This window comes from Poecilia latipinna, unplaced genomic scaffold (assembly GCF_001443285.1).
Source record: "Poecilia latipinna isolate Pla-1442-1.1 unplaced genomic scaffold, P_latipinna-1.0 Scaffold844, whole genome shotgun sequence".
In the NCBI taxonomy this organism is placed as follows: domain Eukaryota; kingdom Metazoa; phylum Chordata; class Actinopteri; order Cyprinodontiformes; family Poeciliidae; genus Poecilia; species Poecilia latipinna.
In genome coordinates this window covers 148,068-162,427 of record NW_015113460.1, presented here as the reverse complement: position 1 = coordinate 162,427, position 14,360 = coordinate 148,068, and the positions used below count along the sequence as shown (strand labels likewise).

General features: G+C 41.2%; 1 protein-coding gene across 9 annotated transcripts in view; it reads right to left on the bottom strand.

The window, feature by feature from the left end:
• Positions 1-2,322: 2,322 nt before the first annotated feature.
• usp2a (ubiquitin specific peptidase 2a) overlaps positions 2,323-14,360 on the bottom strand; it is a 43,777-nt gene continuing 31,739 nt past the window's right edge. For 8 of the 9 annotated variants that reach the window (XM_015047819.1, XM_015047816.1, XM_015047823.1 and 5 more), the window contains 11 exons: positions 8,402-8,452; positions 7,583-7,706; positions 7,243-7,354; positions 6,993-7,103; positions 5,142-5,206; positions 4,915-5,018; positions 4,647-4,727; positions 3,484-3,562; positions 3,220-3,324; positions 2,989-3,109; positions 2,323-2,481 (listed from right to left, as the gene is read on the bottom strand). In XM_015047819.1, coding sequence (XP_014903305.1) covers positions 2,397-2,481; positions 2,989-3,109; positions 3,220-3,324; positions 3,484-3,562; positions 4,647-4,727; positions 4,915-5,018; positions 5,142-5,206; positions 6,993-7,103; positions 7,243-7,354; positions 7,583-7,706; positions 8,402-8,452 — 1,038 coding nt within the window. In that variant the 3' untranslated portion in view covers positions 2,323-2,396. The remainder of the gene's footprint in view (positions 2,482-2,988; positions 3,110-3,219; positions 3,325-3,483; positions 3,563-4,646; positions 4,728-4,914; positions 5,019-5,141; positions 5,207-6,992; positions 7,104-7,242; positions 7,355-7,582; positions 7,707-8,401; positions 8,453-14,360) is intronic. The other variant, XM_015047822.1, reaches the window with a different exon arrangement.

Here is a 14,360-nt window from a genome sequence, read left to right as displayed (position 1 = left end):
CAACGCTGAGGGCTTCCATGGAACTGAAACAGTCACACTACTAAAACACACACACCTGTGCCCACACCCACACAGGTTGTTGTCATAAAAGCGTTAGAGGCTGAAGAAGAGGAAATGTCAGAATACACAACAGAAGTTGGGTATTGTGTCAGTGTCTTCCATATGCTTCAGGAATAAAGCTCTGCAGGCTGGACTTTGGTTTATTACACTGTTCGAATTTGGTTTATTACACTGTTCGAAAGCTTGGCCTAATTATAAAGAGGTCCCCCAATCTCTGGGCAGTTTCCCTTTTATAGGGCTCTGGCAAACACACATGTAAACATATTAATTATCACATCCACATGTTCATCCTGTATGTCTTGTTTGTATCCTGGCACTTATCACGAGTCCATAGATCAACTTGTTTTTCAAACTCAGTGTCTTTTGACCTTTGGCCTGTTTTCCAGAGTATTCCAAAAAGTCCTTTGTGTTTCAGACACTGCACACTCCCTTAACGATTTCTTTTGGTTTGTAATTTCTGTAACCTGGCAAAAAACATCACCTGGGCTCACAGCTACTGAGAAACGATTGCTTTCTGATGGGATGGCCTCTTTTAAAGTTTAAAATTGTACTCAATTGCTAACGTTTGACCATGATGTATGTAATTTGCCATTTTGATACTATGACGCTAGGAGGAAATTGACGGCCCTTTTTCCACAACGCACATATAAAAAAGCCTTTCCAGCATCCCATTAAATCGTTTTTTTAAAGCTAACTAACCTCCAGTGGGACAAGAAAAGTGGCTTTGTCGTCCATCGTTGTTGTTTGTGGATGTTGCTTGTGTGTCAGAGTTATGGTCGTACCAGAAACGTACAAGTGTTGTGGCCGGACCAAAACATTTTTAACATCTATGTAATTAATTGAAATTAACTCCCAGCCCTAGATCTGATAAACTGGAAGGTGGGATAATTTCTCTTTACAATGACTTTCTATGTAAATCTTTTATTTTATGATGGACTCCATCATATCACATGTTGCAGATGCAGTAGTGGGCTTGCTTCTTCACTTATTTCTCAGAAAAAGCAACGTACCTACAGCTCTACATGAAGAACAGACCCAAATTCTTTAGCTATGCTCCACCTGTCCTCTAGTGGCCACTGTTACCAGATGTAATTGCTGCACCTGTTTCAGTCAGCAGAAGGAATTCCTCCTTTATGCCTCCCCCCCCCAAAAAAACAAAGACACATTGTAAAACCACTGTGTTGTCGACTTTTATTTATATATATATATGTATTTATATACTACTGCCACTGTTAAAAAGTGTGACTCATCACATCATCACTTGTAAGCATAAATAAGAACTTTTTTTCTCTCTCTTGAAACCTGGTAAATAAACCAACTGAAAACAGTTACGGGTCATTTTCAGCACCATTGAATAGTACATTCTCTATATTGCATCAAGATATAAAAATATACAGATCTAGTGTTTCGTCTTCTTGAAAACATTCTTTCTGTGTTGTTCAATGGTATGAAACAAGAGAGGAAGAAAAGAGCCAATCCCTGTTGATGAGGATTGTTACCATTATTATTATTGTTTCCATGACCCCATCCTTACGAGAGCTTCACTGGACCGTCCGTCCGTCCAGTCATTCACAGCACTTTGTAAAGCATCAGTAGCAGCCACACGTGGGAGAAACAAAAGAAACAAAATACAAGTGAAACATTTAACGCTCACAGAGCCTCCGGCCCTCCCGACCGCCGTTAGCGACAAAGTGAAGAAGATGCTGATAGTCATGGGAGTGCTGCAGTGCAGTGGGAAGGGAAAAGGGGGCGCTGTGGGAGAACCAAGCAGCTGTAACCCTAACCATCTCTGTTCCAGTTGCTCTAAGAAAAGTTGATCCACATTTCAAAGTGGTGATAATGCTCATGGTGCTGTGCTAATACCCTCCCCCTCCCATGCTCTGAATGAAAAACAAACATACTCAAAGGAAAAACAATGCAAGAAGTCAGGTTTAATCATCTGAGGCAAACGAGAAGATTAAGAAGAGTTGAAGGCGCAGTCAGGATGAGAGTTTGGTTTGCAGTGCATAGAGAGGGACTTCTGACATGGGTTCACCTGGTTGGTTGGTGCATTGGGGTTATTGCCCTGTTTTTTGTTTTTTTTTTGCTGCACACACATACACACACAGTAAACACACGCCTGCAGTCAAGATGAGCATGACACAGCAGTAAGAACAGACAGAGAACAGAGCTGGTGGATCGGGGTTCCTGTGGAATCCATGGTGTTCTCTCCAGCTGCAGCTTCTCGGCTGCTAGGTGGGGAGTCATCATATGTGTTTGTGAGGAACTAATGTCCAAATATAAATGTCCGTCCGTCTGTGCGACAGCCAAAGCCGAGCCGCGTCCTTCGGGAGTCCTCACATCCGCGAGGACGAAGCCAGCTCGTAGAACAAGACGTAGGCGTCGCTGCTGCGCACTTGGCTGGACGACATTGGCGTTACTCTGAAAAGAAAGAGAGAGAGATCAATGAGGTGTGATCTACCTGGTGTAGACACTGTGCTTGCTGGGAGAGATCTTTGCTGTTGTTGCTGCAGAGGAAACACTTGGATTGTTTAGAGATGATAATAACAGCCTTCTGTCTGGGAGCTTTTACGCAGTAAAAGGCTCCCAGACTTATCATGTGATCAGATCTCAGTTTCCTGGATATAAACTCAAGCTGACGTTATCGGCAGGTCATTATCACGTCTGCTGATATTGTCCCTACTCAAATGCCTAAGCCGAGGTAATTATAGATAGTTAGACAAAAACGTGGGATATTTGTTTTCCAACCTAATCCTGCTTTAAACTTCTCAATGACCTATCCGCTGAGTTCCCTGGTCTTCGTGATGCTGTTAATTCACTATTAGTATCTAATATATTTCACAAAATAGCTGGACTGGTTCTCAAACTGTGCTTTCACTCCTGTATGTAACCTGACAAATCTCTTCCTGCGTTGGTGCTCAAACCCACCTGGAGTCGTTAAAGGTGTACCATTCTCCCGAGCTGGGATTGCGACAATAGGCTGTGTAGTGACCTCCCATGGTTGTGCCTGAGTGGTTGGACACTGCATACAGGTTATATACTGCATTTGCTGCAGAGAGGAAGAAAACAAAATAAAAGTTAGCTAAAAGGTTGCTGGCAAACTAATATGGCGTCATGCTTAATAATATGAAGAATGGAATGAAAGGGGAAAGAGCTTACTGCTGTTTTCAGAGGCAAACTCTCGAAGGTCGAGGTCCTTCATGGGGAAGTTAACAAAGGTGGACAGTTTGCTGGTTCGTCGTGCCTCAGAGAAGCGTTTCAGGTCTGCAGTGGAAGGAGAGTCAAGGAGCAGTTGCTTTTTGAATCCCTGCTCCCGCTGTCAGAAGACTTAAATGCAACACGCTTTCTCTGTATGATTAAACAAACTACTGGGGTTTTCTAGGCTTCCGGCAGCAAAAGGTACATGGCAGAAGGAAAGGATACGCAGCACTAGAATCTTGGGGAACTTCTGTATTGTGAACTTCTTTGTGCACCTCCTCCTGGCTTTACATCTGTAGCATGTCTGCAAAGAGCAAGCAGAGGAAGTTGAGTCATTAGCTGCAAACAGCTGGAACAAACAGCCGCACAGGTGTTGGATCTAAAGGTGAAACGGAAACATAAACTCTAAGCTCTAAGTAAGTAAGTAATTACACTTTATATTTATATAGCCACTTTCACAAGTTAGAAACCACAAAGTGTTTTACAAAATACAAGACTTAAGAACACAGAAGACAAAACAGAGGGAGGGATAATACAGCATAAATGTGACATAAAATAAAATAAATTGAAAATAAAGCCAATCTGAATAAATGTGTCTTCAGTTGCTTTTTAAAAGTATTAAGAGAATCAAAGTTAGAGCATTCCACAGTGTGGGCCCACGGCCATAAAGGCTTTCATCCCCTCTGGTCTTAAAATGAGTGCTTTTACTGTATTAAAAGCCTTTGACTGGAAGATCTGAGGCTTCCAGTCCATCAGTTTTGCTCCATAAAAAAAGGGAAATGAGCCTTTAAAATGTGCAGCGTTCACCAAACGGAGCTAAAACGGGATAAAAACTCGGAATGTGTGCAGCTAATACATCTGCTGATATAAAACATATTACAAGGTAAAAATACAGCAGGAGAAATTGCTTGGACAAGCTTCGGTGAGGAGGTTGGTTCCTCATGGAGGACATCAGATGAACTACTTGGTGTCCATCATTGCAGCATTTTAAACTCATATCTGAACGTCACTGAAAACATTTTTATACTATTTCAGATAGATACTCACTTTAAGAAAAAGCTAACTATTATGGTAAAATTATTCAGCTGCCACATAGACAATGCCTCAGGGATGGTACAGCAGCACCCCCTGCTGGTCTTTGTTTGCCAGTAACATTTGTTTATATTAGTTGCTATTATTGTTGATTTTATTTGATCTAAAACACAAAATGTGCAAATTCTGTATTTATTTAGTGTTTTATGTGTAAATACACATCAGCTTGTGTTGAGGCATCGTAGTTACTACTTCTGATTTTGTCCTGCATAAGACTTTCAGAACTTTCTTCCACTTGATCAGTGAGTTTCCAACATGACATTAAACTGTATCCAGTCGTTGCCATGGATACCTACCGGCTTCTCATCCCCATCGAGGACGTCCTCTTTGGTGAAGAGCCGCATGCAGTCCATCAGACTCACCTCGCCGTAGCCCTTCTGAGCACAAACACAGATGCATTCACATAAGCAAGCACCAAAACAGACGTAGAATAAAAGCCCACAGAGCAAAGCACACAGAGAGACGGGAGAGAAACCAAAGAGCGTGTGTTAGGACTAGCAGATAGTAAAATAAGTCTATGCACTTACTGGATGCAGAAAATAGTGTGTGTTTGTGTTGTCTAACCTTTGCGATAGGCAGAGAAAGATCCCAGAAGGGATCGAACACAGTGGAGCAGAAACCACAGTGGCTGCAGGTCAGGGAGCTCTTCAGCTGCCCCACAAACACATCTGGAACAGAGGAAAAGTTGACAGCAAATAAACCTCTGAGGTCAGGGTTAACAAATGGGTCCAGTCTGCCAGAGATCACCTGACATGTCATCAGAAAAACAATAAATCCACTTTTTCACTCACCAACTATTTTACTATCCTCTCTTTCCAAATATTTACTCCACATCTTCTTCCCCTTTTCTTCATCTCTGTAAGCAGAACAGGTGTTGTTGATTTATGATGGGAGCATGTTGGCAGAAATCTCATATATGATAAACATGAAGAGATATTTTCTTTGAGGTCCCTGGAGCATAAATTACGGATGCAACGACATATCAACACACGTATTTATTCAAAACAAGTCTTTTTCTGCTATGAACAATTAGACTTTTTTGTTTGTCTTTTGGTGATGCTGTGGGCAGATTGTGGGAAATTTACGTCAGAGAAATTCTTTGGTCTGGCAAAAGGTCAAGCAGAGCGGAAGGCAGGAATCTCACCAAAGGGGATAAACAAAGACGTTAAGGGCTTCATAGAGTTTAAATAAAGTAAATACAGTCCTCCTACGGATGCAGGAATCACGTTGGCGGTAATCAAAATCAGCTTTCATCTGTGACTGCTTTGTAGATACTGCAAAATCCGATTTTTCTCCTGGTCATTAAATGTTCTCCAATGCCCTTTGTTTCAGGAGTTCAGTACAAATCTAATAAAGGGCAAACACATGATTGGATGCATAATTAAGGGCAACTTTGTAATCCCTTACTTTTTTTTTGTTTTTCAAAACTTCTACCTCAGAGAAGAACAGCGCAGCAGCGTATTTTTCCTCATATGGTTTTTATTCCATTTAATTGTGGAATTGAATCAGAATTGACTAAAATCAACATCATAAACAAACAAAGCCAGAATCAGTTAATAAAACCCTGATGAGGTGCCTCTGCAGCTGCCACATAGATATGCACCTTAAGAAGTGCATATCTGTGCCACTTCTTAAACTTTCTGCTGATCTAATTAAAACTTTTTCTATGAACAAGTGGGAGGTGTCACGTCATGCTTATTAGTTTGTCAGCATTGCTTTACGTCTTAAAAGTGATGCTTTGTGTTCAGCTGAGGCTCCGCTGGCAGAAAAAAAAAACAAGTTTTGTTCTTTCAAAGCTGCATAACAAATGATGCAGAATGTAACGAGTGCACTGCCTGTGGAGAAACTGCTTGTTATCCACAGATAAACATGAACCCTCAGGAGCAAGTTGAGGGTTGCACCTGACTCAACGCATAGTGTTGATTAGGTGAACACATGGGACCTGACCTACTTTACCTCCAACATGTAGTTGACACAGTTCATTACCATGAGCGACATGTGAGGCTAATGAAGACTTTATGATTCGTGTTATCCTGAGGAGCACCAACCAGGCTTTTTCATTGGCCGATACCAATTTCCTATTTTGTTTAAGCTTTTTCCGCAAAGATTTGAACAGGACTTGTAGTATATGTGCAGTATATTTGGTCCATGCCTACTGAAACTGGAGATCAGAGGGTGTATGTTGCAGTATCAGATTGTTCACAGATTTTCCTATTTGCAGAGTTTTCTGTGGACGTGACTCCAAATTATTCATGGAGATTTTTTTCATAGAGCTCATCTAAAACATACCTAAAAAATGAAACTTGGAAAGATGCATATAAAGGTATATTTGGTGTTTGAACTATTAAAATAGACAGTAATAAGCTTTTTATTTTTGGGTCTCAAGTGTTTGAGGTGGCTGTGATCCCTAACTCTCACAAACCCTGGTGGTCCACATATGCAGCAGACAAATGTTCCTAAGGTTCTTTGTATTAAGTTTAAATGGGAGTTTTCAGCTTTGATGCAGAGAAACAGAGTCAGAATTTTCACTATTTGTTCTCTCAGTTGTTGCTCAAAGCTGTTCGAAGGAAAATGGCTGATTTTTGATAGTTTGCTGATTGTTCCTTCACTAATTTTGCACTTATGATTGTCTGTTCACTTACGGCAGGTGGTCAAAGTCCTCCACGGTGCCCCTCGGCCTCACAGTGACCCTGTTGACTTCGTTATGCAGGCCGTCCAGCAGGAAGCGCAGGAACTCCTGAGCATCCTGTTGGCTGCAGCACACCAGCAAGAATCTCTGTTACATACATTCTCTTTCTCATTTAGAAACATGCAGAAGTTCCTCAGTACGTTCCTGCACGTCTATCAATACCGCACAAAAACAAATGAGCATTATAAAGTAATGCAACATACTTGTATCCTACAAATCTGGGAGCGTATCTCTGGATCTGTGTTTTGAATTCAGAAGGGCTGACCGCCTCGCTGCTGGTCGACGTCCACATGATCTGGATCAGCTTAGCAAATTCTACCAACACACAAATACGGACGTTAGTCGCATGACAGAAAGAAAACATCCAATCACTGATAACTAATTTTGCCCTTTTTTAACTTTAGCACACCATCACAGGGACGTTTTACCTCTTTGTTAAAAAAGTATCTACTTACACGCAGATCTAATTCAGAGCAAAACAGCTGCTGTGTGTGAGGAGTGTTTGTTCTGGACTCTAGGGGGCCTGTGTGACTCATGTCTCACCTTCCATGAGGGCTGTGTTGGTGCGGCTGTTGTTGTTAAGGTCTCTGCGGTGCGAGTTGTGCAGGCAGTAGTCACGCAGGTTCTGTGTGTTGCTCAGACACTGCAGGATACTGTTCATGAAACACTGTGGGGAAAACGGCAACATAAAACAGAGGAAAAGATGCCCCCCCAAAAAAATTTCCCTTTAGACGTACTGATCACGTTTTACATCAGCATCATTTCATTTTACACATTTTGCCACATTGTGAAATGTTTCTGGAAAACACCCCTGAACTGTTTAGCTCCCCCATCTCACATCCGGTATAAAGACCGATCACACACATGGGAGCATGACAAGTGTGCAAACAGCTCCCGTCATGTGCCTACATAGATCACGTGCGATTTGGTGGGTTCAAACCAGCAAGAGAGGCAGCAAACGATCAGAACGTCTGATTGAGTTACAGAACACACTCTCCATTTATTTCAGGAGTTCTCCGTCTGCCCTGTTGCCTAGCAGAGACTGTGTCGACCCACCAGACAAACGGCTCCTATAATTTACACAAGCAGGATTTTAGGACAACCCCAGTGAATCGGATAAGAAAGGCACGAGATAAAAACCATGATATCTCCCTGCCAAAGGGGAAATCTGTCTCGTGACGCTCTATCCAGTTGCTGTAAGCGTGTGACTTTGTCTGGAAAATTAAGCGTAAACTGCTATTATGAGCCCTGTTATTATGTGCTTTACGCTTAACACCCTGTTTAGACTTTTATTTTGAAATACGAAATTAAGTAATTCTTGAGTTACTCTGTTGTGATGACAGAGGCTGGGAGTTTACTTACAGTATTTCCTAAGTTCTTCAATCCAACCAGGCCTTGGGCACTCTTTGAGTTCTGGAAAAAATAAACACAGAAGAAAAATAACATTTTTAGATAACAACCTAAATATGAGCATCTTGACCAGATGGGTTATGTGTTCTGTATGAATCTGGACTCTACAGGGGATAAAGTAATGTTCTTTCTGCAAAGATACGGCGTTTAAAGGAATTTCAGATGTTCCCACAGAGATCCTGCTGGGTTGATTTAGTTTGAGACAAAAAAATCCATAAATCTGCCCACTGCAGGTGAGTGAGGGCATGCTGTTGCTCTGGAACTGACAGACAGGTGAACCTTCCTGCTGAGCATTATTCTGGCACCAGAACGTGTTGTTTTTTTTTTTTTTTAAATCTCACAATTTCACTTGCTCTCTTGGTGCTGCCTACCAGATGGCAGAGAGCTGATCAACAACAGAGGGTGTCATGGAAACACTGTAGTTTAAGGGTTTTTTCATTTTTTTAACACTCGCTTTCCCCATAGCAACAAAACCCAAAGCACAGCGCAACACGTGACGATTTCATAAAATCAGCAAATGGCCTGAAATGCTTTAGAGAACTTATGTCATCAGTTGGTGCAGTTACATTTCATTACATAAGTTGAGTTGTTACATAATTGAGCAGCTAAAGAAGAGCTAATAACGAACACAGGGGTGGATAAGAAATCCGCTGGTGTGCTTGACAACGAAGCAGAAAATATCAGATGACTCAACCTGAATTCATTTTTCACCAGCGTTCGTGGAGGTCTCACCGTTTCTGTTTTAATACCTGTGACAATATGCAACATTACCTGCACCACCCATTATTTTATGCATAAAAAGAAGCTACCTAACAGTGAAGACATGAAGTTGGCAGGATGTTCAGTTATTCTTGTATTTTCTGGGCTTTGAAAGCAACTATGCAGAGCTGGCAGCCTCACACCGGTCACCTGATCTCGCCCGCGGCTGAAATCTATCTCACTCACATGCTTCTTGTTCCCCTCGCCTGTGGTGTAGCTCTCTCAGAGCACCATGCAACAGGACCACCATGAAAACGGGCCAAATCCAAGGTGAGGCCACACAAGGCGTCTGGTCATGTCACTGTAAACTGAGCGTGAGAGCTTCCAGGGTTTTTAGAGCATTAACTCTGACGAAGTGACACAGAACTGTACGTACAACAGCTGGTTATCTTATTATGGGAACAAAGAGAGACAAACAAAAGTGCAGTTTCTTTTTAACACAAAGGTGAACTGAAGTGCTCACACGTGAAACACTGTGACCTCAGAAACAGAGCTTGAGAGGCCGCACAGATTCACAGGCAAACATGACAAACCACCGTTCAGACTTGGTGACCTTGCTGACATGGGGGACTTGTCATCAGAGACGACCAGTTGTAAAACTATCGGCACTAACACGCTCTCTGAGGGGCAGCGTAGTCTGCAGTGCATCAGCAGCAGTAATTAAACCATCTGGAATTAAAGGATATCACATCTGATGTATCAGTGCTGGGTTCTCCCACATGTTGCAAGCTTTACACACCAAACATTCAGAGATAGGATTAGTTGGTCCCAGAATCTGAAGCTAGCTTCTCTTTAAAACCACTTTAATACCAAAAATTCACTTTTTATCAACTTTCCCAGTTGTATCGGGTGATTACTTACAGAAAAGCCAATCAGTATAAAAAGCTGCAATTTTAGAGAAGCTGAAGGCCTTGTACATGCGTAGCTGCATCTTTATAATAACAAACATCTCTGCCATATTGTTTTGAAAAATCATTTCGAACACACAGGGCCATTTTCAGAAAAGTTTTCATCCACATGATCTCGCACAAATATGCCTCTGAGTGTTGCTTTAAACATGCCAAACGCAAAGAGGGCGGCGCCCTCCCTCTAAAGAGATCCGCCGCTGAGCTCGAGGACGTCCACATGATTGGAAGAGAGTTCGGTGCATTTGTCCCTAATGTGAGCCTGCAGCTCATCTAGTTATAACAACTGCCTCAAAAAGAGCTTTTTACTCTTACATAAATAACCTCCTGCCATCTGTCTCTTGCAGAGGAGCAGTGCAGAGTTGATGTGGAGGAGGGAAAAAAAAAATTCCTCAGTTTAATTAACTACGGCTTATCTAAATCCTCCTTTCTGTTTATTCCCTGCAGTGAGGCGAACAGATTATTAGCTCTGGTGGAGAAAAGTGAACACAGAAGCGGACACATCCTGTCCATCACAGGCCGACTGATGAACATCTCGGGTCTACTCCGTGTTTGTTTTTTCTCCGCACACACCAAGCCCCACCGCTGGAGCGAGCGCGTCTCCAATCTGCTGCATTCTGCTGAGTGACGCCACAGTCGGCCCCCAAAATAGCAGCTCAAATTTTAGTAACTGTGCTTGTCCACACACAATTGGCTGATCGTTCAGTGGACCGTCGGACGTCAGGACGGTCACGCAAACGTCTCTGTCTCTGTGGCAACGCCCCTTTCTTAAAACTTTTCTCCAAAATTTGTGGGAGAGAAAGCTACCGGAGACTATGACATCACAGCAAAGTGTGTGACTCAGAGTGTGTGTGTGTGTGTGTGTGTGTGATAATGAGAGTTCAGAGTAGGTGGAAGTGTCAGCGAGGAAATGGGAGCAGATGTGATGCGCTTTACACCCGGAATGAAGTCAGAGCGAGGCTGATCACAGAAAACAGAAATAATCCGATTAAAAAAAGAGACAACTGATGGCATTACTGCTGGTGAGTTACGAAGCAGGACTCTCCTTGATAACACTCTTTAATTAATGTAAGAAGAACATTTCCATGTCTTCAGTTGTGAAACTCTGCCTGGTAATGAAAGTCACTTGTGTCTTATTTTATGTTCCGTCTTGTGTCGAGCTGACAGGCTGTAACATGGAATTACAGCCCTTAGTTATTAAGTCTTTCTTTATTGAGCAGTGTGTCTAACAGCATCTGTGTGTGTGATGATTCAGGAATGCCTGGCTGCTGCTATGCTTCCAGCTTGTGGCACAGCAATAAAGAAGGATAAATATGTTATGGTAATCCTGCTCTCTTTTTCCATACTCAATAGGATACTGGGTATGGATTTAAGGCCAAGCACATGTGAAATTTATTTTGTTTCCTGGAGCTTAATTTAGTTAAGACCACATTAGGCACGGGCAATATGGACTTAGAATTTTTATCACAGTATTTGTGGTATTATAGTGTCAACAATAAAAAGGATGATAATGTATTACTTCACTTTTAGGTAACTGTATGGTTGTAAGTGCATGTCAGCATTTATAAAGTCACAAAAATAAATAAAAATACTCCCATTTAAAATATTCTTCTTCAGAATGCCAGTTAATTAAAGAGGTGTTATTTATATCACTAAGCTGCACACAGTCACTGCATCTAACTATATTTTTAAAATGTAACTGATATTCATTGATGCTCCTGTGGAACAAGCAGTGGAAAAAATTGTAATAAATAAATAAATAAATAAATAAATTTCCAATAACAGTGTCAGTCTTTTTTTAGCATCAGTAATTGAAATGTATCAACACAACGTAAAATCAAAATTCTTAACATGATAAGAAATTATTCATGATAAGTTCTTATGTACAATAAATGCCCAACACTTGAGAAAATGAAAAGATTTCCATCATAAAGATATTTATGGATGCCTACATGTGGTCAAAAGTTCTTAGAGCTTAGCTATGGGCTAACCTAGCGGTGGGTGAGTCTTCTTTCAGAAGCACTACAAGAGCAAAATCTCTCTTGTCAATACTGATTATTGTAGTTATAAAAGAGAACTGGTTATAATGAGTATATAATGAGCAAATAGAACCAGAGATCAGTACCTTTCTTGAGTAAAGGCATAGAAAGGGCAGGACACAGTTCATGACATGTAAGTTCTAATCTTCCAGGGTGGATAATACATTTTGCACACAGAAGAGAATAACTATGCTCTTTTCATAAATGTCAGAAGCCGCTCAGGCAGCCAGCGTGTTATTTTTGAAAGGCTACTCAACGGAGGCTGAAAGGCATCACAAAAAAAAAAGCTGCATTAAAGCCAAGCAGGACTGCTCTCTCTAAAGCTGGGAATAAGAGACAGAGGAAATGTCCCTCTGGCGGACAGCCAGGTCTACGGAGGTTAAAATCTGTCCGTCCACTGTGCTTCAGTGAATCTCAAAGTGTGGGACCGCTGGTAGTGCAGGAGAGGAAGTAAAGGGTCAAAGCAAGGTGAGGAAAAAGGAAGGGATGAATAATCTTTGATGGTGGCTTGGCTTTTTGGCTGGACTTCACAGAAAATCAGAGGAAGTCAACATCAGTAACAACCCCCCCCCCAAAAAAACTGAAGGTTGGAGATTTTCCCCTGACCACTCAGAGAACTTCATCACTCACCATCAACTGTGTTAATACTGAGTATAATCTGAGGAATTCAGCATAAAAATGACTGACGTATCTTCAGTAAGCTTCAGTAATCAGTTGATACTGATATAAATGTGGAAACTAAAGGTTATGAAACTCTCTTGGTTCTAAGGTAACTATGCTAATAATGACTGACTTTGGGCGTTTTGACCTATATACTACCATCTTAAGCTAACAATTTTTTTCTGCTTATTAATATAAAGATGACAGAGTGCCTCAGCTGGACTGCAGCTGCTTCCTGGCAATCTGAGCCTTGTTGAGGCTGGAGAAGGTGTGAGAACATAACAAGCACAGAGGACAAGCTAATGAGCTATAAGCTAATGACCCCTCGAGGGAGTGGTATATTTAGGACGACAGTTTGGGACAAAGAAGCATTCTACTCCTCTCTGTGCCACCTTATTTAAGTCCAGTATCAAAATCATAGTTGTTAAACAAGCTGGCCTTTCATTTCTATAGAAAAATCAAAGATTATTTTTTTGCAAGCTAGTTTTTGACTGTTTCAGTTTTTGTTTTGGACAAATAACAATACAAGTGGCACAATATAAATAAATGAATGAATGTGATACCTGGTTGAGCTAACAAAAATAAAGTCAGAGGAAGCACATAGATAAAAGAAGCTACTAAGAGGGAAATGCATTTTCTCTAAGATATTGCTACATTCAGGCTGCAAGAGAGTAAGAGAGCAAGACTTTCAGCAGGTACCAGGAAGGCCAAATGGAAGGTTTTTTCTGTTTTCTGTTTTTTTTAAGTTGCAATTTTTGTCTGCCATGGAACATAATGAATTTGGAAATATGTAGAAAATTAGAGTAAGGATCAACAGTCTCTTAATGAAAAAAAAAACACAGAGATTAATTCTTACAGTTAGAGAACATGTCCCCATTAATCAGGCATATGACTAAACATGCTAAAAGCAAAATGCTAACTAAGTATTTTGTCTTTGCAAGAAAATATTCTTTAAAATAACTACTCTCACACACAGCAGGATAATGCTCCTGATGTGTGCTCATGACAAGAAAGTCAGAAAAAAAATACAACTGCTGTTCATTCATTTTGTATCATCTTGCATTATAGTATAGAGAAATTGGTGTTAGCAGGTCAAAGCCATAAAAAAAAAAAAAAAAACATGGAGCAGAGATCCTTTTTAGATCTTGTCGGTGTCCAAACACAGTAAATCTGTGAAACATAAACACCACATGTGCAAGTTGCCAACAATCAAAGACGATGAATCAAAAATTATCCAACAGAAGCATTGGAATTAAAAATATTGGCGTTATGTTTCTAGCAAGCTTCAACAAACAATAACAAGCTATCTGCTCATCCCTGTGTCTCTACGGGCTGTTAACTAAACTTCACACCTTCAGCAGGATGCTTGGCTCCACCTGGCAGCCCTGAATGCCAACTGCTGATTGGCTGGCAAAACGATGTGAACGTAAGCAGCAGAACAGTCTGTTCTGACCTGACTATCTGTTTGGCAGTCCCTTAAAAACAGCCCATCTTGTGATCTTTGAGCAACTGTCTTTGTCAACTTTCTCCCATGTGAGTGAAGGTGAC